Raw genomic sequence first — 25269 nt, forward strand, 5'->3', positions numbered from 1 at the left:
TACAATAACTTCAGCCTTTAGAGTTCAATGATTAATACATATTTATCTCTAAACACTAAGAATTGAAATGAATAAGCTTCCATTTTTTTCAGGTTTTTACTGTCCACCTGGCCAAACCCAGCCCAACCCATATGACTACAGATGTCCCCTAGGACATTACTGTTTGGTAGGGACCCACACCTTTTACAGATGTCTGAATGGATTCTTTCAGAATGAGAAAGGAAAGTCATCTTGCAAGATATGTACTGAAGGTAAAGAAACAATATCTTTCACAGAGGTTATATTCAATATTTCAGTGCTTTTACATGACTGCCATACTCAGTACAAAGCCCCACAGCTTTATACAAATTAGCACAGTACACAGTAAATAGCTTTGGTGATTTGTAATGAGTGTGTAGCTGAGTGTTATATAGTAAATCGAGAAGTAGATATATATAGGTCTACAGAAGACATACTCCACAATAGAAGCAGATATACAGCAGATATATATAGGTCTATAGAAGATATACTCCACAATAGAAGCAGATATACAGCAGATATATATAGGTCTGCAGAAGACATACTCCACAATAGAAGCAGATATACAGCGGATATATATAGGTCTACAGAAGACATACTCCACAATAGAAGCAGATACATATAGGTTTGCAGAAGACATACTCCACAATAGAAGCAGATATATATAGGTCTACAGAAGACATACTCCACAATAGAAGCAGATATACAGCATATATATATATAGGTCTGCAGAAGACATACTCCACAATAGAAGCAGATATACAGCAGATATATATAGGTCTGCAGAAGACATACTCCACAATAGAAGCAGATATACAGCGGATATATATAGGTCTGCAGAAGACATACTCCACAATAGAAGCAGATATACAGCAGATATATATAGGTCTGCAGAAGACATACTCCACATATTTTCGGGAGTTATTTATTTTTGTTGTTTTTTTTTTTTAATAAATTACAAAAAAAATCACAGCAAGTAAGTCCCTTTATTATGCAACACACATCCTTTATTATACAATTTAGATTTTAGATGATATGTAACTCATGAAGATAAATAGCAACAATATTGAATGCATATTATTTTATTTATTATTATTAATTTTAGTGTTAGACCTGTATAGCATGAAACTGATTAAATTGAATTTTAATTTTAGATTTTAGTATCATTTGATTGAAAATCCCAATTTAAATTGTGACAGTAAAGTGGTTGTTTGATAGATTGATTGATTATGTCTTAATGTCCTATGGCAAATTTTTTATGAATTTCATTCAAGAATGATTGACAAATCAAACAGACTTTGTTTTGACACACTGAGCTGGGTTAGCTCACATCTTATGGGTTTGGAAAGGGTCCCTCATTAATGATTGATCTGCTAATCTTGATACAGATGTTTGAACATTTGTGGGTTTTTTATTTATAACTGCCTTAGCTTTGTTTAAACAACTCTACTTGTCCTTTCTATGATTTTTCATTTCCTTCTTTTTCAGGATATTATTGTGATAACAGTATAGAACCCATTGGGGACCTCACTAACTACACATGCCCACTTGGGTATTACTGTCCTAATGGAACTGAGACAGCCACACAGTATCCCTGTCCTGCTGGTACCTTCAACAACAGATCTGGCATGGTGTATGAGACAGACTGTCAGCCATGTACACCTGGGTATTACTGTCAGAACACTGGACTTCCAGAACCTCAGGGGCTTTGTTTCCCAGGGTAAGTTGACAGTGGCATAGTGTATGGAAGGGTCTGTCAGGCATGTCCTTTTAGGTATTACTGTTAGAATAATTGATTTCCAAATCCAAACTGTTTTCTAGTGTGAACATGGTTTTTGAGATAAGGAATGTTGAAAAGTAAGCAATCTCCCAATCAAGAGTCCAGAAATTTTGACAGCCCATGCTGGACATTTTATCAAACTTCAACTGACGTTTTTGTCAGTCTTTTAAGATGCTCAGATCGAAAATAAACTTTGTATGTAGTTATTTTAAGATAAATATGGGAAAGTGTGTTATTTCATCACATACTCTGTCTTTTACAAAATATCAGAGGAAGTGAATGAGTTTGGTTTCGACCACATGTGGACGTTCCAACATTTAAACAAAACATATCTCTTGGACTTTTTCATCACATAGGCAAACAGCCAATACTTCCGAGTGATGAAAAATATGTTGATTATTTATAAAAGAAAATCGCAAACACATTTTGTTTGTTGACTTCTGTGTTAAAACGATTCAATCAACGAATTAATAATTACAAACTACATGTACGACTGATTTGAAGTTTCAGTTCCATGTGCTTTCGTTACCTCTGAAAGATCGGTGGGGAAATGGTGGACTTGTCAGTCTTTTTTCTTAATTAATAAATGTATAAAGATTCTCCGAGTTACTACAATTAATTCGTATAGGCAATGGGGCTGCACTTGTACCGTTAATTCAATTATATAATCAACTTATCAGTCACAGGTGGCTGCACATTGGCTGAAATTGACACAAACCTGTCAATTAATTTCCAATAAACAATTAGGAGACTGGTAGACAGGATGTTTATACACTAATAAAACCACGCAGACTGTAATTTATAAGGGTTGACAATTTTTTTTAAGTCCGATATTGGAAAATTGTTGTAGGTCATTTGCAAAATTTGTCGGTCAATGACCGGCATTTTTTACCGTTTCCGGATCCATGCTCCTGATCCCAGACCTAATAAGTTTGACATACCTCAATATACTAGTATAATGCTTTTTTTTTCTAAGAACATACTATCGCCTAAAGGGTTGTGATTCTAAGGTTAGTGTACATGTACAGTGAAACCTGGGTAAATGGACCCTGGATCTTATTTCAAAAGATTTGCCAATGCTGGATTTCAAGCAAGTAGTCATTTATATATAACTGATTTTTTATTTGTTTTCAGCTACTACTGCAATGGAAGTACTATTGACCCCAACCCAACAGAAGGACTTTGCCCAGTAGGCAACTATTGTCCAGAAGGCAGTTACCAGCCTACTGCTTGCCCAGATGGAACAATTGCTGTGTCAACAGGCAATGACAACCTTACTGATTGTGAGCTTTGTAAACCTGGCAACTATTGTACTCCTGCTAGCTCAAAGAATGGTAAGTTCACTATTTGAAAAGTAGTGTTTTCAAATTATTATGCAATTTTTTAATATCTTGTAGCTAATCTAGTCATTATTATTTACTGTGGAGATATTTGTTCTATTTTAAAAAAAATTATGTATTAAGATTAATTTTATTATACTTGTATCATAATATATTGGCTGAAAATTGGTGGTTTTAATTTTTTTACATAAGTGCTAATATTCTTTTTATCAGTTTATCAGGCTTGCTGTGATACTGGTGACAATGTCTCCCAATCTTCAGAACTGACATTTTTCTTTATTTGTTTTTAGGTCACAGTTTGCCATGTGATGCTGGGTACATTTGCCTGACTGGATCCAATGTTGCCCGACCAACTGATGGAATCATTGGATACATCTGTCCAGCAGGCCATTACTGTGTATCTGGAGCTGTGATAGAAACCAAATGTGACATTGGATACTATGCTCCAAGTGTTGGATTAGGTATATCTAGACTGGAATTTTGGATTTTTGGATATATTTTTGTTAAAAATGTTTAGTCAAACCTACCTTAAGCAACCTATCAAGAAAGAGCAAAGCCATGGTCATAATAGACAGCTGGTCTTTATATATCAATTAATTTTTCACATAATGTACTACATAGTGATATTTTAATCATAGTCTTCTAAGACAAGTTATGAATGAATTAATTCAGGTGGTTGTTGACAGTTTTTACTGCATCAAGTTTGTACGCAATATATTGAAATAAAAATATTGGTATAACAAAAAATAAAAATGGGCAAATGTGTTCCTATTACTACAGGCCTGTGATGGATTTCACAAGTCATAAGTGTTTAATTTGTAATAAGTATTGATCAATAACATCTAATTTTATATTTGCAACTTTTTGTGTAATCAAAAATGTCAAATTACAGCCTGCATCAGTCAATGAATGTTTGTTTTTATTCTTGCAGAATTGTGATGTCCTGTTTCAATGAAATAAACTTTTTCTATTTTAGGAGAATGCTTGCCATGTCTTGAGGGAACGACTTGTCCAACTATGGGAATGAATGCAACACTGCCATGTCCATCAGGACACTACTGTCTGAATGGGACATATAATGATGGCATACCTTGTCCAATAGGTGAGTAAAATATTGTATGAAAGCATATCTTGTCCAGTAGATGAGTAAAATGTCGTATAATGATGGTATACCTTGTCCAATAGGTGAGTAAAATGTCATATAATGATGGTATACCTTGTCCAATAGGTGAGTAAAATGTTTTTGGTTCAAACATTTTGGAGATGAAAACATCACATGCATTTCCATTAGGATTAAGAGAAAATGTTTATTATAGTACTTGATAATTAAATAGGATTAACTGTAATTAGGGAACTACCATTTGTTTTATGGGAGTGGAGGCTAGGATCAAATATGAAATATAAAGGCAGGATTGAAATTTTCACAAAATAAAAATCTAGGACAGGCCATGAGAAAAGAATAAAAAGGCAGGATTTACCATTGTCCATATATTTTTTGTTTATACATGTATTATTAAAAAAATAAATAAAATTGGTGCTACGAGCTAAAGTAAACAAAGGCTTGACCTAAATTTTCTCAAAATAAAAAAAGTTCTAAAACACTATTATTCATTGGACATGAGTATTTTTCAATTCAGTCTAATCATGTTTTTTGTCTCTTTGACACATTCCTTGTTTCAGCTTGCTGCTTGATTACTAGCACTTAAAAAAAGTTTTATGCAAGATATTATTAACTACATGGTATTCTACATTTTCAAATTTATTTTCTAAATAGGATCTTACAACCCGCATGAAGGCCTATCATCAGAGGACCAATGTCTGGCCTGTCCACCTGGCCAGTATTGTGACCAGTCGGGGTTGTCTGCCCCTACAGGAAACTGCTCAGCTGGTTACTTGTGTCTTGGTAATGCTTCAGTAGCAGCTCCTAATGATGGAGTCAATGGACCATGTCCACCAGGATATTATTGTGAAGAAGGTTGGCAATTTTTTTAAATTGATAATTGATGCATTTTTTCATGGGTTCAGATGTTTTTTTAATATCAGTTAACAGGAGCATATAACATTGTAGCTCATTATGTCTGAATGCTTGGGCATAACATTTTATCATGAAGTTCTTATCTTTATTCAGTCATTAACTTTTTGGTAACATACTCCAAAAGTTGTGAAATAATTATAACTTAGTGGAACATATTATCTATGTATATATATATATATATATATAATTTGTAAAAACTTGTTTCCTGATCTTTCATTTCTGTTTACCCATTACAGCAATATTGATACAACAGATAATTTGAATTGATAAAGTAACAGTTTTTGTAAGAATCATGCTACTTCTGTAATATGCTATGCACTCCAAAAAATGCTATACATTTTTATTTTTGTAATTATTTGTTTTTTTTTGTCTATATTATGAAGTGTATAATTATTCATTCCAATTAACTGTTCTTAGGAGATAATTCACATTGTTTTTCAATAAGCCAAGAACAAGGGTTACTATATATGAAAAACCACATGGTACTTCCGATTTACTGTAACATTTTAAACAAAATATCAAAAATAAAAATATGTAGGCTTTCCAACCATGAATCACTTTCTGCATGATTCTGAGCTGGAGTACTTCTTAATACCTTTTATTTTAACCAGGAACTGTATCAGCAACTCTTTGCCCAAGAGGTACTCTACGTAACAAGACCCTCGGTCAATCAGAGGCAGATTGCTTCCCTTGTGATGCTGGCCACTATTGTGACAACGAAGGAATGCTTGGGCCAGCAGGCATTTGTGAGGAACGATACTATTGCCCAGATGTAGCCAAGATAGAAAGTGGATCTCCTACTGATTATCTTTGCCCACCAGGATTTTATTGCCCACAGGGAACTGCCAATCCTGTTGCTTGCCCACCAGGTTTGTTTATGAATTATTATGATTAGTCTAAAATTTTGTGCAGGCAATTTTTTCTTGCTTTATGTAAAACTTAACATTTGCCTAACTTTGAATACAATTACTTGTTTTGTCTTGTAACATGATGGCTGACATATTTCTTTGAGAATAATTACCCACTATTCCATTTCTCAGGGGCAAACATCACCCATTGTTGTTCCATTTTACTCACAGTGTGGTAACTCACTGTTCCATTTTACCTATACAGATTTACTCACTGTTCCATTTCACACATGTAGAATTACTCACTGTTTCCTTTTACACATGTAAATTAACTCACTGCTCCATTTTACACGTACAGATTTACTCACTGTTCCATTTTTTATTTACAGATTTACTCACTGTTCCATTTCATACATACAGTTTTACTCACTTCCATTTTATACATACAGTTTTACTCACTGTTCCTCTTCTCATACAGATTTACTCTTTTCCATTTTATACATACAGATTTACATTTCTCACAGGTAAATTTACATAATTCTCTCTTCATTTTCTTACAGGTAAATACCAGCCCTACAGTGGATCTATCAATTGTACCGACTGTCCCAGTGGTTATATGTGTCAGCTTAACTCAAGTGTCCCAGAACCATGCCCACCATTCTCCTACTGTCCTGGAGCAACCTATGACCCAATTCCATGTAATGATGGGTCGTACACAGAAAACACAACTACAGGACTGGAAAGTGCTGACCAGTGTAAAGCTTGTCCAGCAGGTAAGTGTAGAAATTAAGAGATCAGCATTTTAAAAAACTACACAAGTTTTTAAAAATGCTGATCCAGGCAGGGTGCTATAATTTCTGAGGTATATGTATTGATTTTGTCTTTAATACCAAGGGTCTGGAAATTTTGACAGCCCATCTCGAACATTTTATCAAACTTCAGCAGACGTTTTTGTCAGTCTTTTACATGCTCAGATCGAAAATTAACTTAAAAAACGTTGTATGTAGTTCTTTCAAGATAAATATTGGAAAGTGTGTTATTTCATCACATACTCTGTCTTTTACAAAGTAGCAGAGCGAGTGAACAAGTTCAGTTTCGACCACACATGGACATTCTAACATGTAAACAAAACATTGTATCTCTTGAACTTTTTCATTACATAAGCAAACAGCCGAAAACTTCAGAGTGATGAAAAAAAAAGGTTGATTATTTATAAAAGAAAATCGCGAACAGATTTTGTATATTGATTTAACTGGTCTGTTGACATCTGTGTTATAACGATTCAATCGACGAATTAATAATTACAAACTACGACTGATTCGTAGTTTCGGTTCCATGTGCTTTCGTTACCTCTGAAAGATCAGCGGGAAAATGATTGACTTCTCAATCTTTTTTCCTTATTAATCAGCTAATAATTAATAAATGTATGAAGATTCTCCAAGTTACTTCAATTAATTTGTATAGGCAATAGGGCTGCATGTGTACCGTTAATTCAATTATGCAATCAACTAATCAGTTACAGGTAAATCACAGTCACAGGTGGCTGCATATCGGCTGAAATTGACACACACCTGTCAATTAATTTCCAATAAACAATTAGGATACTGGTAGACAGGATGTTTATATACTAATAAAACCATGCAGATTGTAATTTATATGGGTTGACGATTTTTTTTATATCAGATATTGGAAAATTGTTGTCGATCATTTGCAAAATTTGTCGGTCAATGACCGGCATTTTTTATCGTTTCCGGATCCATGTTTAACACATTTGTATAAGGAGCAAACTAAACAAGTTCTAATTGATGGATTTATGTTAAGTTTAGTTTGTTGCTTTATAATGGGCCAGAAGTGATTTTGTTTGCTGTTTAAGGAGGTAGACCTAGGGTAAGGGACATAACTCCTAAAATCAGTGATGTTTTGTATCATATTCAATTTCACCAAAGCCTATCGAGCTTTCATTTGACACAGAGTGAAATCAGTCCTAGTTACTGTGATGCTTACATGACATTGATGTAAAATGCTGAATACAAATGTTCCATTGATTTGTAAGAGTTGCGTCCCTTACCCTAGGTCTACCTCCTTAATATCAGCTTTATGTACCTAGCACCACAACACATGTCATGTATGTAATATCTTATACCTTTATGTCAGGTGTATACTGTACTGGAGGTAGAATAACTGGACCCTGTGCTGCTGGATATTATTGTATAGTCAACAATACCATCCCCAATCCTGACAATTCATACAGGCCTGATGGTGGTCTCTGTCCTTACGGATACTATTGTCCAGAAGGTAATGATAATACAGATAGGTGTATGGTGGAATTGGTATTTGAGAGAGGCTGCTTGTCTACACATTTTTAAGATGATTAGATTGAATTTCAGTCTCTTTGGCAACTATGAAATTATTAAATTAAGAGATAATGCTGACTTCCAACAGTTAGGTTTACATTCAGAGTACTGAAGCACCAGTTAAAAAATAAAGAATAATCCAGGTTTTACAGTTCTATGTTTGTAGCATCTTACTGAAGTATCTTATATAAACTTGATTAAACTGTCATATTTTTAAATGATCTTAATCAAAAGCCTAAAAAAATGAAAAATTTTGCCTTAATGCATGAAAAAATGATCAAGTCTTTATTTTTTGCTACAGGTACCACTGACAAATTAACATGTGTCCCAGGTCAGTTCATCGCCATAGAGGGTGCTAACAGTTCAGCTGATTGCCAGGCCTGTCCAGGTGGTAGAGTATGTGCTCACAACTCAACCCTATCTGAACCATGTTACACTGGGTACTATTGTCCATTTAACATCCCTGACCCAATTCCATGTCCTCAGTTGACCTATAATGAACTTGAAGAAGCAGATGACATTGCTTGGTGTTTACCTTGCCCTGGAGGATACAGATGCAATGAAACTGGGATGGCAAACTATACGATGTACCCTTGTCCTGTCGGCAATTACTGTCCCAATGGCACTTTGGACGTTATTCCATGTCCTAATGGAACATACAGGTAAGTTAATGAAAAGTTGACATCCATTCATGTGGTAAATTTCTGCAGCATGCATTAAAATTTTTGTATAAAAACTGCTTGATATTGATGGGGCTGAACTGTAAAGTAGTATTGTTATGGTATGACTTTATTTAACTTGCTTGTTGAAGTCTATAAAGCTACCATAAATAATGGAAATGCTACCACATAGACAATATAAACAATGGATATAAACATTGATACCCTGATCAATTTCTCCCTCTTCAGTTGTTTAGAATGGTCTAAATTTTAATGTCCTTCCGAAGCCTTTAGCCTTGAATACTGTTTTTTTTTCTATTTAAAGAAACATCAAACTTAAGAAAAAAAACTTTATGATAGAATATTAAATACATTTTTAAATTCAGAGCTGATGTGGCTGCTGCTGATCTCTCAGACTGCACACTTTGCCCAGCAGGCAAGTATTGCCCAGATCAAGGCATGACAGATGATGGCATCCAGTGTGATGAGGGTTACCATTGCCCAGCAGGTGCAACATTCCAAGTGCTTTGTGCGGCAGGATACTACTGTAACTACTCCATGGCCCAGGTACCTTGCCCACCTGGCTACTATTGCCCAAATGGTACAGCTTACCCAATACCATGTCCCCAAGGACATTACTGTGGCAGTATAGATAGCTGTAATATGACTGATGCAGGTAAGAAAATGTTTCACTTCTATTAATTTTAAAAGTATTTTTTATGAAATTTTTATTGCAATTGTTTATGCTGCCTCCAGTCAGCATACTCTTATTTGAATAACTATGGAACTGCCCAATAGAAAAGAAAACTGAGAGTAAAAATTGGTGACTTTGATTGTGGTCAGAAACAGATGCTTGAATCAGCTGATATCAGCAGCAACCACATCACAAGATAATGCCCATATAAAAGCCTTATATCAGCTGATTCATATCCACAAAAAAACATCCTTTAGAAGCAACATTAATTTGTTTCAATCTTCATTAGGTGCCATTGAACCCATCATGTGCCCGTTGGGTTACAAAGAATATGATGGAGCACCAAGAGCAACATTTGAGGACACCTGTGAGCCATGTAAACCAGGAACATTTGGTGCACATGCGAGTCGTGCAGTGTGTGAAGCCTGTAGAGCAGGTGTTGTGTGTCAAGCTATAGCTACAACAGACCAGCCTGTGGCTAATTCCAGCTCTATAGCAAACTTGTTTGGACCTAATGTTACAAACTCATATCTATGTCCTGCAGGTAATTTTTGTGTGAAACCTGGTATTTTTTTTTCATTGATTGGAACCTGAATTCATGATTTTTTTTAGCTATGATCATTGTTAAAAAAAAAACTCACAAAACCCTGGTATCCCAAAGCACAAAGAAAATAAACCCAAAATTTGATACTATTGTTAGATGGACATATTTTACAGGATCATACTTAGAATTTACATTATTTGAATTTTTTTGAAACTTAAATAAATTTTTCTTCAGGTTACTACTGTCCACAAAACAGTTCATCTCCCACACCTTGCCCCGCTGGACGTTACAATCCTTATGCTGAAGGCAAGAGTATCAATGACTGTGAACTTTGCCCAGTGGATCATTTCAATAAGTGGGAGGCTCAAGAAGGATGTTACTTCTGTGGTGGACAGGCAACACAACCAGAGAGAGGTCAGACAACCTGTGTCTGTACTGGATCAGGAAGAGATTTCCAGGTATGTTAAAAACTATAGATGTGTGAAGACTGTAGGGTTTCTTGTTGGCCAAACTAAAGCTGCTTCCTGTGTTGTTGGCAAAATGTTGCCCTGTTGTTTAGTTTTTGCTCGCTCTTTCTTGGTATTTTTGGTTTGATTTGCATTTTCTCTGTATCTCTCTATTAATATTCTTTACAGATGTATTTAGATAGCAGTTTACTTTCTCTTATTCAGCGAAAGAAAAATTAAATACCCCCCTTATTTTACAAGTGGGGTAGGCTATATAATGATGCATCTGTTTAGATATAGACTTGACAATACATATTAGGAACAAAATTTGCAGTTTTAATCAGATAGTGATCTTTCACAGCTTAGATAAAACAATAATAGCAAGCTATGTTGTTGCATTATTTTCTATTGTAAAGCACATCTTATCAACCTTCTTTTCTTATATCTTAACAATAAAATCAATTCAGGATTATAAAAAAGTGTAAGTTTTGTATTTGTCATTCACTGATATTTATGATTTTATAATCAACTTTTACTCAGTACTGCATTGCTTTGATTTACAATTGTAGGAAAGTGACAGAACATGCCCATGTGGTGCAGGATTTATAGAGAATACTGACATCATTGATTGTACAAAGAAGGTGTATGACCTCTGTCTCTCAGGAACAACTAGGGCACCCAACGGAGAATGCCTCACTGATACCCAATGGGAGGACTATTGCAGTAACTATGTATGTTATGTTTTTTTCTATGATTCTTTTGATTACTTTGTATCTAGCATGATATACATTGACTGTACATGTTTGACTTAAATGTGAATATAAGCCTTACTAACCAAGCTTCTATTATAAATTTATTTTTACACACCCACCAAGTGTACTCAGGGTTGTATAATACCCATCGTCAGACCCACCGAGTATACTCAGGGTTGTGTAAAACCCGTCGTCACAGCCACTGACTATACTCAGGGTTATGTTATACCGTCGTCACAGCCATCAAGTATACTCAGGGTTGTGTAGTACCCGTCGTCACAGCCACCGAGTAAACTCAGGGTTGTGTAATACCAGTCGTCACAGCCACTAAGTATACTCAGGGTTGTATAATAATTGTCATGTCTGTTCTTCTATCAGTTTGTTTTCTGAATGAGATTAACATTACCAAATTGTTTCAACATTTAGTTAAATCAAGTTCTATTAAGTTATATACATGTATTATAATTACTATTCAGGAGTTATCACCCTTTTTACTTTGGTGTTCAGAGTAATTCTTGTTAATAACCAAATTAGATTTCTGAAAGATAGAAATAGTTCTCCTTCTGAAATGTTTAAAATATTTGCCAGTAGACATAAAATTCTGATCAATTAATCGATTGCAGGTTTGTAAAGCAGGAGGCTATATTGGTTTCGATCGTTACATTGGTGTATGCCTCTGTCAGACTGATTATTTGGAGGACATCTGTAACTTGGAATGTCGTATTGCTCAACGTGACAGGATTGGACTTGTCTGTTCAGAACCTCCACTGGAAGTCCATGTAGTCATTAGAAATGAAAATGATTCAATTTCGGTAAGTTCTTACATGTCATAATTAACCAAAATTAATTTATTTAAAATATAGTCAAACCTGTCTTATGTGACCTTCCAAAAGAGTGCAAAACCATGGTCACATTGGACAGGTGGTCTGATATGTTATTTGTTTTCTAGCATGAAATTACCTCTGACAACCTCTTAACATCGATCAACTCCAGAGAGGCCATAACAGAGGATCAGTGTGACTCACTAGATGGATCTGAGAAACCTATTCACTTGGCTGAGTGTGGACCAAGTGGATTCCTTGGTGTTTACAACCCATCAACTTCAGGAGTTACTTCCCTTTTCATCAACAATGTTAAAGACCCATCAATTACATTTAATGTAACTATTGATAGCAATCAGTACACTGGAAGACGTCGTCTGCTGGCTACTTCATCCCTCTCAAACTCAACATTTACTGGTATTGAGAATCCTGTGACTTGTTTGGAGCATGGTGAAATCATGTCTTGGTCTGTGTCCAACTCATACTATCCAGTGTATGACATGTAAGTTGAACTGTTTGAAACTATTATTGTGAATCTGGTAATAATTTCTTCCGTTGTTAATGATTAAAAGTCTTATGCTTATTTTAAATCACAAAATATCAGATGTGGATGACAATGAGTGTATTAGATTTGTGACTGAATATTGTGCAGACATATTTATTTTCACAATGGCTTATTTTCATGTAGTCTGTAAACATATTTGCGGATATCGATATCCATGTTATCAAAAAATGATGTAAATTATCCTAGTGTTCAAAGTCAACTTTGAATTATTATTTTTGGCATTTTATGTTCACTACAAAAATATCAAAAAATTAGTACACTGCCAAAATCTTAGTAGTTTCATTGATTTGTGTACTCTCATCATAGCAACAACCTCTTCAACACCAATGGTAACTTTGACTATGGAGGATTTCGTCTCCTGGTGGAGAGTATGGTACAGTCAACGTCATCTGCAACCCTTTTCTTCTATCAGTTTAATGACCCTGGAGTTTATGTCTTTTATCTGAGCTCTGATGTCAACAAGAAGATGGTATGTAGTAGCCAGTATTTAACTTAAGTTTTTCACGTAAAATTTCTTATCATATTTTAAATGAAAAAAATAATCTAGACAACCAAAACAAGAAAAAGAAATAAAATAAAAGAAGGAAAAAGCAAAGCAAAGGATTGCTACCGGGGTATATAGAGATAAAAGAAATTGTGAAAAAAGCAACATATTAAAGTTCTGAATCTTTTTTTCATTACAGTATATCCGTGTTATGGCCCAAAACTCAGTCTGTTCTGAAGATGGTCCATTCTTCCCACCAACCTCCAGGTACTTTATCCAGAATGGAATTGGCTTGGCCTCAGACATACTTCAGGCTCCAGACTGGGCCATCATCTTCATCATCCTTGGAGCTGCTCTCCTGGCTATGGTTATTATGATGATTGCTTTGGTAAGTTAATTCATGTTTCTGTCTCCTGTCTTGGCCGTCCCCTTACCTGAGACAACCACCAGAATCCAAACTTTATACTTTTTAGATTTCTCTGGCTATTTACAGTACCTGAACCAATCTGTGCAACCGTATAAGCAGTTGTTCACCGATTGCCAGTCAGTTTCCAATGAGCCATCGATCGTTTCCTTGACCAATGATTGGTTTATTTATTTTAGGGATCCATTTCTTTTGGATTTTTTATACACATTTACTAAATTAAATTAATTCAGACATCAATTAACTTGCTTGTCTATTAAATTTACTATTTTTAATAAAGTACAAAATGTTTACTTATTATTTTAAGCTTAAAGTAAATTTGATATGAATTTAATTTGATTCATTTTGATAAAAATTCTGAAATTTACATGAAGCAATCATCTGTCATTTTACATAATAAAACATTAGTAACTGGTCTGGTCATCTGCTTTTGATCTGTCAGCAATCATTCAATCAGCGGTCATTGATCTGTCAGCAATCATTCAATCAGCGGTCATTGGTCCGTCAGTGATCTTTCAATCAGTGATCATTGGTCCGTCATTGATCATTCAATCAGCGGTCATTGATCTGTCCGCGATCATTTAATCAGCGGTCATTTATCAGTCAAATAGTTGCATGGATTGGTTATTTTATATTCTTTTGCAGTTAATGGCATATGACCCATATATTTCTCAGCTTTTATGAACCTACTGATATTATATTTTATAGTGATATTTGATCTGCATATAATTGAAACACTTCAATTCATATCACTACCATTATTGAACTATCCATATTTTTGGTTCAAGATTTGATTGTATATTTATGTACAAAAACAATACATTAGTTAAATCTTCCCCCACCACAAGGCAGAATGGACATATAAATATCAGTGTCTGTGCATGCGTCCGTCACACTCGACTTTGTGGATGCAACTCCATTGAAACTGTTATACAGATTTTGTTCAAATTTTGTTGGATTATATCATATTGCACCACCATTTTGATTTGGAATCATTGTTTTTATTTTAGGTACTATTTAGAAAGTATGGCTGGACCAAGACTTCCTATTTATTCCCATTCTACAGAGCTCGTACTAGAAAGTATAACTTTGATGACTACTCCAGCAAGGGTTCAACAGTCCATTCTGTCAAGAAATACCATAGAAACATGGATGCTTCAGCCCTACGTGGTGAAGTTCGTGATGATAATAGATTAGCTATACTTGATGGTAAGCTCCTTTAAATACAACTGTCTGTTCATAACAGCTTTGTTAATTTTCCTTGTCTTTTTTTAGGGCATGTCATCCCACATGTTTATATCCATACCATTTTAAAAAAAAAAACCTCTCCTTTATCATTTTATCTGTCTTCTCATTTTTGTTGCTATTAAAATCATGATAAAAAAGAAATGCCTACCTCCTCCTTTGGTTTTAGGCCTGAGAATCAAAATAATAACTTTCAATTGGCCTTAACTAAAAACCCATAGATTTTCAAAGTCAAATGTGAAGACACGTAGTCCTTGTGAAGGGTTATTATTTTATTAATATTTCTTTTTATTCATTTGCCAATCAAAGGTTCTAACACAATCATATGTTTAGCATCTCTAGCTCAGCAAAGTGCTTTATCTATTGTCCAAGCCTATTCGATGTTGGTATGATATACATTTATATCATTATTATAGCTGATGCAGTGGACCTAAAGAGTGATGATTTCTGGGACTATGACAAACAGGTCGACTTAGAAGCCTTCAACACCAGGGCACTGTACGATACCTTGTCTAAACAGTCCAACAAGGTTACACAGACAATTGGCAGACAGAAGGATGAGGTATATTTAGAGCTAAAATATGAGACTGGTAACAATAGAGATCTTTAGGGAAAATTAAAAAATTGGTATTTGAGTGAAATATGCAGCAACTATGGTTCAACTGTACAAAATATATATAGGCAGATCAAGGTTTCGGACAGCCCATGCTGGTCATTTTATCAAATTTCAGCAGACGTTCGTGTCAGTATTTTACATGCTCATATCGAAAATAAACTTTAACTAATAAAAAAAAACATTTATGCAGTTATTTTATGATAAATATTGGAATTTGTGTTATTTCATCACATGCTTTATCTTTTACAAAATATCAGAACAAGTGAACAAGTTCGGTTTCCACCACACGTGGAGGTTCTAACATGTAAACAAAACATTTTATCCCACGAACTTTTTCATCACATGGGCAAACAGCCGAAAACTTTTGAGTGATGAAAAAAAAATGTTGATTATTTTTAAAAGAAAATCGTAAATACATTTTGTATATTGATTTAAATGGTCTGTTGACTATTCAATCGATAAATCAATAATTACAATCTACGACTGATTCGTAGTTTCCATACCATGTGCTTTTGTTACCTCTGAAAGATCAGCAGGAATATAAAAAATCTTATTAAATCAAATAGTAAATGTATGAAATTTTCCAAATCACTTTAATTAATTCATATAAGCAATGGTGCTGCAACGCAATGGAGCTGCATGTGTACCGTTAATTCAATTATACGATCAACTAATCAGTTACAGGTAAATCACAGTCACAGGTGGCTGCACATCGGCTAAAATTGACACCTGTCAATTAATTTCCAATAAACAATTAGGAGACAGGTAGACAGGATTTTTTATGTTTGATATCGGAAAATGGTCATCGGTCATTTGCAAAATTTGTCTATCAATGACCAGCATTTTTTACCAAAGGCCAAGTGAGCTTATGCCATCACTTGGCGTCCATAGTTATCATAGTCATGGACAAATTTCTAAAAAAATTCTCCTGTAAAACTATTAGACTGACAGGATATAAACTTGGCATGATTGTTCCTTAGAGTATTGTGCATAAAGTGATTGTTTGGATTTATGATCCATGAAAAAACATGGCAGCCATTACTAAAAATAGAACATAGTGGTCTGAGGCATTTTTTTGCAAATAAGTCAAAAACTGTTGCCTTTAGTGAAATTCTGACAAGGTAATATTTTTCAGCATCATGAGACCAACCAGTTCCGAAATTTTCAAAACCATTCGTTGACTGATGTAGGAGTTACGGCCCCTGAAACAATTTTTTTGTTGTTTTTTTTTCACATGTACAACAGATCATGTAATGAATATAAGCTTTTTTGTTTTTTAGTTTATTGTGCTCAAAATGACTGTTGTGATTTTAAATCTATGTTGGAGAGATATGGCTGCCTATACTAAAAAATGAAACATAGGGGTTGGAAGAGTTTTTTAAAGATAATTCTACAACTGTTGCCTTAAGCAAAATTCTGGTTCAGGTCATAAAATGCTATTAAAAGCATTTCCTGCATTTGACAATTTAGTTGATTTTAACTTAGCCTGTCTCATTCCTCAAGTTATTTTTTCAAATAAGCAAATGGTTAACCAGGAGAGCCATTCAAACTCTATTGGGCCTCTAGTTCACTCTACCACCTACTTAATGCAGGTAGGCTGTGTTGCCGCAGATTAATACATTAAATTTTATGATGAGTTTTTACATTGATTTTTTTTTCAACATTTTATATGTAAATCTGATGTTATTTTCTTTGCAGGTCAAGAACATGTACCAGAGAATAGCCAATCAGAATGAGTCTCTCAAAGGACTTTGGGCAGCCAAGATGAATTTGAGAGGACCAGGTGTATTGGCCAGTGATGAGGATATTGCTACATATGATGAGAAACTCAGAGCCCTTGAGAATGAGCTGGAAAGAAGGAAGCATGTTGGTCGACAGTTTGAGGAAATTCTCATCAGACAGAAAGAATTGATGGAAGATGATGAGAAAAGTAGAGAAAAACATCAAGTAAGAATATTTTTTCTCACTTTTTACACAGGAATTTACCAATTTTTAGCATTGTGAGTTTGCCTTGTCACAATCGTGAGATATTAAGAGTCTATCACCTGTACAAGGGAAATTTCAGACACCTGAGATTTAATTGTTTTCTAAGTAGGCCAAATTAAGAAACTATGATATCTTACCAAAGGGAGATTATCCAATCTTGCATGAGAAAAGCTGGTGTTTTATTTTTTTTTTCTCATTTTCACATTATGTTTTCCAATAAAATGTTTGAATTGAAATCACCTGTATTTAAAAGCTAATCATGACGTGTCAATATGGTCAGGGACCAGGGTTCACTTCATAAAAGTCCACTGGATATAAACAAACTGATTGAAATAATCAATCAGCAGATATTCTTGATAAAATTATTATTTTAAAAGAATTTTCAAACTCATATTGGTAAGATATGATTGTTAATTCTTGTCGCTTTAGTGAGAAAAAAACAGTCATCACAGTACAATGTTTAATAACATATTGCTTGAACGTAGTCATAGTGGCAAGCATAGCTGAACTGGCCTAATTGTCAAAAAAATAATTTTAAAAATAAGGAAAAGATTCAAATATCACCAGAAAATGCAAGACTTGTAAATCCCTGACAGTCCCTCAGTTAAGATTTTTCCACTTTGCACTCTCAGCCCATTAGATTATTTTTGTTTGTTTGTTTGTTTTTTGGGGTTTTTTTTTGCTATCTACCCATTGGTTTTATAAAAACAAATTGTAAAACTAAATTATAATAATTATGGTCTTATTGCTTCCATGCGTACCCATAATCATAATGCTTTGAGAAAGGCTCTTCATTTCTCCATATAATGTGCTTCTCATTACCCATAATTCTGAAGATCAGTCTTTTGTTGTTTAACAAGTTTTGGTTTTTTTTTTAATTGCAGTCTGAAATTTTATGCTGCAAAAGTTGATTTCAAAATTTTATAAACTAAAATATCCTAGCAAGGTGACTTGTCTGAAAACATAGTCTGTAATTTGCTATATTGTATGGAAAACATATACTATAATACAGTATGATCCCCCTCAGGTTGAATATCAAGCCAATTTGAGAGAAGCTGTCAGAACTCTCCAGGAACATGTCAAGCTCATACAAGAGGGTGGATTGAACAAAGATGGCGAGATTGACCTCGAGGCTCACACATCTAACAACTCTCGTGTTACTATGCTTGTTTCCAACATGGTGGATGAGAGTAAAACGGAATGTCAGCGTGTTGGAGCATGGGGAAGTCTGGGACAGGGGACTGGAGGACAGCTTGTCAGAGCAGGAAAAACCTCACCAATGAAGAGAGAAGAACTCTTTGGTAAATAAATGCTACTAAAGTAACTTATCGAGTCAAGGAATAATTCTTATAAAAAAACAAGATCAAAATGTGCCCAAAATAATAGAATTGTTGCTTTCAATGCAAAAAAAGTGCAAATTGGAAAGCTTAGTAAAAATAATTGCAAATTCCAAATTTTTAAGCAGTTGAAAAATAAAAGATAGACTGTCCTGCATGACTTCTGTATTAAAAAAATTAATCATAGGAACAAGTTTCTCTACATAACCAGAAAATACAGTTATTCAGCTGTTGCTCTCAGTTATGATGGACTTTGCCAAGTTTTTGATTTTGAAAAAATGTAACATTTTATTACTAAAGGACCAGACCACAGCATTAAAGCTACAGATCTTGTTGCCATGGATGACAAGACTGGATTGATTCGTCCCAAGCCTGGAACAAAGATAGTTCTAGCAGATGGCAGTTTGTCAGATGTACCACCTGACCATTTCGTTCATCCTCAGACAGGACATGTATTACCCATTCAAGGCAACATGGCTTACGATCCTGTGACTTCACGTCTGGTCTTTGTAGTAGACTCTGCCACAGGTATGAATCACACGACTAATTTCACACACTAGTCCAAATTATAATATCATGCTTATTATATATTCAATCTGGTCTTCTCTGCTACAAGTATTTCAACTATCCTGGAAAATAATCCAGAAAAAAACTCATCTTTATTTATTTGGGGGTAACAAAGTCATCAACTTACCAAATTAGTTTTATCCACCAAGTGGCACCAATATAACTTGAAATAAACAGTTCCTTCTTGGATAATTTTGGCCCCACAAGAGGAGCTAAGAAATATGGTAATGGTTAGAAATTCATCCATGATTTTAGAATCAAACAAATAATGGATTCTTACGTCTATGACATAAAGGTATTTATTTGTTATACAAGAAAGGCTAAGTAGTTCACATTATTAAATTCTATTATTATAAACAAAATTTAATTATATATTTCTCACAATAGGTGAAGCTGCCAGAGCCGATGAGCCATTCATACCTTTCGTACCATACCCACTCAGAGATGGACAACCAATGAAAACCAAACTGAGACCACTTGAACACAAGAGTGATTTGAAATATGGAGCTCCTATGCCTGATCCAATTACTGGTATACATGTGCCCATTGTGGCTGTTACAATGCACCCCCAGACAGGGGCTATTCTACCAATTGGATGCACCCATGTTGACCCAGTTACAGGACTACCAACACCTGTTGAGGTTGGATCTGTCATGGTGGATGCTAACTCGGGACAGGCAGTACCTATTTTAGGTGCTTCTCTTGATCCATCATCAGGTATGTCTAATGTATCACACTAAAAGTTATGTCTGGGAAAAGACACTAGCTTATACTATCTAATGTAAACAAAGATTTTATTCTTTAATTTTATGATTTATTTTCTGTACAACCCATTACAAAGAAAATAAATCCCTTTCATAAAACCAACATGTAACACCTGTGATTTCTATTTTTCACTTTGACATATCTAAATCCTCATCTAACAGGTGATATAGTGCCAGTGGGAGGAGTCAAACCAGGTGATAGACATTCAATACCCATAATTCCTGGTGACCTTTTTGTTGAACCACTGAGTGGCAAAGTTGTACGAGTCCATGGTGGATACCTCAAGGATGCTACAGTCCATGCTTCTGCTGGAGGATTCCAAGCTTTGTTAGATTCCAGCGTTCTGGCATGTGAGGCTCGAGTCAATGATGCCCTCAACCACTACTCTAAGGCCACCTTCAACCAGACTGGGCCAAATATCAATGTCCGCCTGGAGGAAAGTAACTTGATGACTGCCCTGACTGAGTTAGAGAAAGCCAGAGACAGGATGAAAGGTCATTTACTCAGAACTCAGCATGATATTGAGAGACGATTAGAGCGTGCCTCTGTCCTGGCCGTTACAGGAGGATGCCCAGGTTTGTAACAATACATTGATTTTTACCACTATGTGTCCAGAATTTTTATGTGTTTATATTATTAGGCTAATACTGATTTTGTTTTTGATGATTGAGGAAAGCATTTTAGTCCAAGCCTCTTTTTTGCCATAAGTGTTAGTCTCTGTAAGAATCAGGCAGTAGGTGAAACATGTTATAAAAAAACATCTTGAAAGTTTAATTTAACTTATTTACACCATCAGAATCAAGGAAAAAAAACAAGATTTTCCATATCATTTTAGTAAATTTGTAATAAATTCATCTAGATGAACTGAAAATAAACATTTCTACAGCAGATTACTCTGTCAAAAACTCATTTTTTCTTACATTCTATTAAATTTTGTTTTAAGAATCCAGTAAGTAGAGAAATTATCCTTAGGTGAAGTTAAGTTATATTGTCAGATCAGTCAGGTTTTGATATGCGTATTTCTGATTTTTCCCATTTTGCCTGATTTTTACAGAGACTTACACTTAAAAATATTAAATTGGATTATTTTACTATTTTTTAAATAGTTAAATAATCTAATTTGATATTGCAAGGGTAAAATATTGTTGGTAAACATACATGTATTACATTTTAGCTTTGTGCTGAGCATAGCATAATTAACTTTGAGAGTTATTTAACAGTCAAAGTACATGTCTTAAGGCAGGGAGGACATGATTTTAAGAAGGGAAATATATATTTTTTTTAAAATCTCAAGCAAATTTTTAAGAACTTTGAAAGTGAAGGTTATAGATATTAAAGTTATCAATAGGAAAACAAGTACTATCTTTAAGAAAAAAAAAAGATGGCCAACACAGTAAATTTTGTTCTCTTTACCTATAGTTTTCTATATTTCATTCAGGAAATAACACATGACACGCAATTACAATCCCAATACAGTTTTTTTGAAAGCCACTGAGTTATCAGTATTTGGCTAATCGGTAAACAGAATTTTGATCAGGTGACTTGCGTTTTCATGGAAGAGTGTCTTTAAGGTCAATATGTAAACAGTGAAACTATACCGACTGCGTTGGAAAAATATGTAGACCTGCTTCATCTTATCTCATATGTCAAATATTGTTTAATCATTTATGATAATTTTGATTTGATAGGGATGTATGAGTATTCAAAGACAGGCCAACTGTTACCCATCCTGGTCGGAACAAACATGATGGACCCTGCTGGCAGCGGACAGGAAGTGCCAATTCTTGGTGCCGCCACAGATAAGAAGACAGGAAACACAGTACCTCTGGGAGGTACAATGGAGGATCCAGAAGGGGGAGGTTAGTTAAGTTGGGGAAAATTCCCAAACAGGAAAACTCTTTCTAGCCATCTTGCAGATTTTTTGGGGAGCATATAATACATCAGATCAGTAATTTTCATTCTTGTATACCATTAAGCTCAATTCTGACAGGAGCATGTAATATTCATGGTGGTATAAATTAAGCTATACTTGGTAGTTTCGAGGCATCAAAATTAAAATTCTTGATGATTTTATGATAACATTCTTTAGTTATTCAGCAGAACAACATAAAGCATGTTTTACAAAAAAATACCTTACAGACAGACAGACATATACCATTATATATTGGCAGGGGACAAAAAAAAAGGAAGGAACCAATAAACTATTGGCCAGTTACATCTGATAAGTTGAAAACAAATGATGGCTTAAAAGTTGTAAATTGTAAACTTATAGGCAATTGGTGTAAGCTTGTTATTAGAAAAAAAAACATAGTTCAAGAAATTATGATTTGATTATATTTTTTCAGGACTGGTACCAATAACCATTGGCAGAAAAGCAGTAGATCCAGTAACTGGAGTTATGTCCCCTGTAATCAGTGTAAGGAGCAACCCAGAAAATGGAATGGCAGTCCCTGTCACACTGTCTTCTGGTGGACCTAGAAAACGTAAGCCACCACCAGGGGCACTGGCCATGTTGGAGGAGGAGCTCATTGCTCGCCGTACCTATTGGAGACGTCAGCGACAACACGAGAAAGAGATAACATTGAGAGAACATATAATGGCTCAGATGCTTCTACATGATCTAGATTCAGTAACATCCAAAACTATTCAGAAATTCTTGGAAGAAATTGATGTAGAAGTCCACACTTTGTCTGAAAGTGAGAAACGTGAATTCCAGAGGAGAGGTGGTGCTGAGCAGGAGTACTCTCTTGTTGTTCCACCAGATGTCATTGCTGTTTTGACGCAAGGTGACGCAAATGAGCATAACTGTGAAGAGGCACATGTTTCATCTCATGTTAAACTATGTGATGTATTGAGAAGATTCTACAATAAGTTACAACAGGAAGAGAAACAGTTCAAGGACAGACTTGGTGACCTTGAAGGTGCCATGAACCCAGATGCTGAAAATACTGCAATGAAACGATATCGCCAGGCTAAAAACAGACTACAAGCTGAACTCCAAGACCATATTATCACAAGAATGCATGGCTTAGATGAAGCACACTCTGCACTTGAATATGCAAGAGAAAGATCAGAACTTTGTGCTACTGAATCTAAATTGGTTCTCACCCATGAAGCTCTCCTTGCTGGAGACTATGACTGCCAATTGTCTGGTGTCTATGGAGATGTTGAAAATACAGGAGAGAAGGACTCAGAACTGATACCATTGTTGAAACAGTTAATAGCTATGTTAGAATCAGGTGGACCATTTACACTCTCATCAGAGTTACTGAACTTGATTAATGCTGGCACAAACATTGCTGGTTCTCAGAATACGACAAATATTACCAATATGGGTCAAGGCTCTGATGGAGATAAACACAAACAAGAACAGGATAGTGACTCCAAGAAATCTAAAAAGAAAGAGAAGGAAGTTGTCAAAAATGTGACTTCAAGTATGGGTGGTACTAAAACAGGTCCTGGTGGGAAGACATCTGTTGAGGATGGAAACATTTTTGGAGGGAAAAATCAAGGTTCACAAGCAGAATTGCAAAGAGCAATGTTTGAAAAGCAAGCATATGAAGCTGCTAAGCTAGAAAATGATCTGAAACGTAAAGAACTTGACTCTATTAATGACACTTTGGATGAATGTGAGAAAAACAAAAAGAAAGCAATTGATGATGCCAAGGCTGACCTGGAAAAGAAACTTTCCAAGGTCAAGAGTGAGCAGGAGAGAGAGAAGGTCATGATGGATTATGCTAACAACATGCAGAAATTGACAGAATCTTTTGAAAAGAATAAACAGAAACAGCTTGACACTCTCAGACAAAAACTTCTAGAACAACGTCGCCAGAGAAAGAAGGACCTTCACAGGAAGCACATTGGTGAAGCCCAAGGTCAAGGACTACCTGTTGACTCTGTGCCAAGTCCTCAGAACCAGTCATATGAAGAGTTAATGAAAGACCTACTTCAACTCCAGAAACAACAAGAGGAGATGATGGCCGAAATAAGGAAAAAGAGTGCTGAGGAGGGTGATAAGGTCAAACAAGCTGACATTGACAAGGAACTTGAACAACAAATCAAAGCCATGGATTTATCCAAAGCACAGAAAGAACAAATGATTTCATTGGCTAATGAAAGGTCAAAGGAATTGAAGCAACAAATAGAAGAAATGAAAGAGAAATTGAGACAGAGGAAGGATAGAAAGAAAGCTGGTAGTTTAACAGCTGATGAAGATCAGAATATGAGTGAGGAAGAAAAGAGGAAGTTAATGATGGCTAGAGAAATGCAGAATGATGCAGATAGAATGATGGAAGAACAAGCTATACTAGAGGCCATGAAGAGGCTTGAGGAGGTAAGAAATATTGAGGTTAAATATTATTGTGAAAGTACTATTGTTCATGGGATATCAATTTTCCTGGTTTTCGTGGGTGAGCCAGACCATAAAAAAGCAGATTCCCATTGATGTGTGTACTGATAACCTCAAAACCACAAATTCAAGAATCCATTCCCTAATCCACGAAAAATTGGTATCCACAAATTAAAGTACTTTCACAGCATACTGTTTAAGCAGCTACCTCTGAAACACATTTGTGATTTCTCTTAAGTTTAAATATGAAGATAAAATAAGTACCCGGTACTCCATTCTTTCTTTTTTTAATTTTTTTCATTTGTTTTTCAAGATTTGATGTGAACAATTATTCATTGACCGTTCCAGTGTAAAATGCAAGTGTCATAATTTAATTTTATTTTTTTGCATTAAAACCTTTACGTTAGGATAGTTCAGATAAATAATTTCAGAAATTATTACTTGCATTATTCATTGTGATTTTGTCATTTTACAAGTTTAAATCCTACTTTTGTATTATAACTTCCATTAATCAGAGCTTTGATTCTTGTGAATTTAAGTCATATATTTTAAAAAAAAAGTGCAAAAGTTTCTTTGTACTCGAAATACTGGTTGGTTATGAAAATTATTGATTCAATTGTAACTTGGTTTATTCAAGTTTT

The 25269-nt window shown here is 34.9% G+C and overlaps 1 protein-coding gene across 1 annotated transcript in view; it reads left to right on the forward strand.

Annotated features, from left to right (window-relative positions):
- Window positions 1-25269, forward strand: part of LOC148600359 (uncharacterized) — a 139778-nt gene that overhangs the window by 102536 nt on the left and 11973 nt on the right. The window contains exons 92-118 of the mRNA XM_088557441.1: window positions 93-251; window positions 1507-1738; window positions 2933-3132; window positions 3429-3599; window positions 4115-4240; window positions 4913-5113; window positions 5785-6042; window positions 6582-6794; window positions 8176-8316; window positions 8677-9037; window positions 9421-9710; window positions 10018-10272; window positions 10507-10730; window positions 11288-11449; window positions 12094-12282; window positions 12420-12793; window positions 13163-13325; window positions 13540-13728; window positions 14775-14973; window positions 15426-15571; window positions 17324-17572; window positions 18639-18912; window positions 19249-19476; window positions 19903-20232; window positions 20442-20855; window positions 21969-22139; window positions 22626-24613. Of these exons, the coding sequence (XP_088413567.1) occupies window positions 93-251; window positions 1507-1738; window positions 2933-3132; window positions 3429-3599; window positions 4115-4240; window positions 4913-5113; window positions 5785-6042; window positions 6582-6794; window positions 8176-8316; window positions 8677-9037; window positions 9421-9710; window positions 10018-10272; window positions 10507-10730; window positions 11288-11449; window positions 12094-12282; window positions 12420-12793; window positions 13163-13325; window positions 13540-13728; window positions 14775-14973; window positions 15426-15571; window positions 17324-17572; window positions 18639-18912; window positions 19249-19476; window positions 19903-20232; window positions 20442-20855; window positions 21969-22139; window positions 22626-24613 (7907 nt within the window). The remainder of the gene's footprint in view (window positions 1-92; window positions 252-1506; window positions 1739-2932; window positions 3133-3428; window positions 3600-4114; window positions 4241-4912; window positions 5114-5784; window positions 6043-6581; window positions 6795-8175; window positions 8317-8676; window positions 9038-9420; window positions 9711-10017; window positions 10273-10506; window positions 10731-11287; window positions 11450-12093; window positions 12283-12419; window positions 12794-13162; window positions 13326-13539; window positions 13729-14774; window positions 14974-15425; window positions 15572-17323; window positions 17573-18638; window positions 18913-19248; window positions 19477-19902; window positions 20233-20441; window positions 20856-21968; window positions 22140-22625; window positions 24614-25269) is intronic.

This window comes from Perna viridis, chromosome 13 (genome assembly GCF_037379345.1).
Source record: "Perna viridis isolate PV_CMFRI_1.1 ecotype Kerala chromosome 13, ASM3737934v1, whole genome shotgun sequence".
In the NCBI taxonomy this organism is placed as follows: domain Eukaryota; kingdom Metazoa; phylum Mollusca; class Bivalvia; order Mytilida; family Mytilidae; genus Perna; species Perna viridis.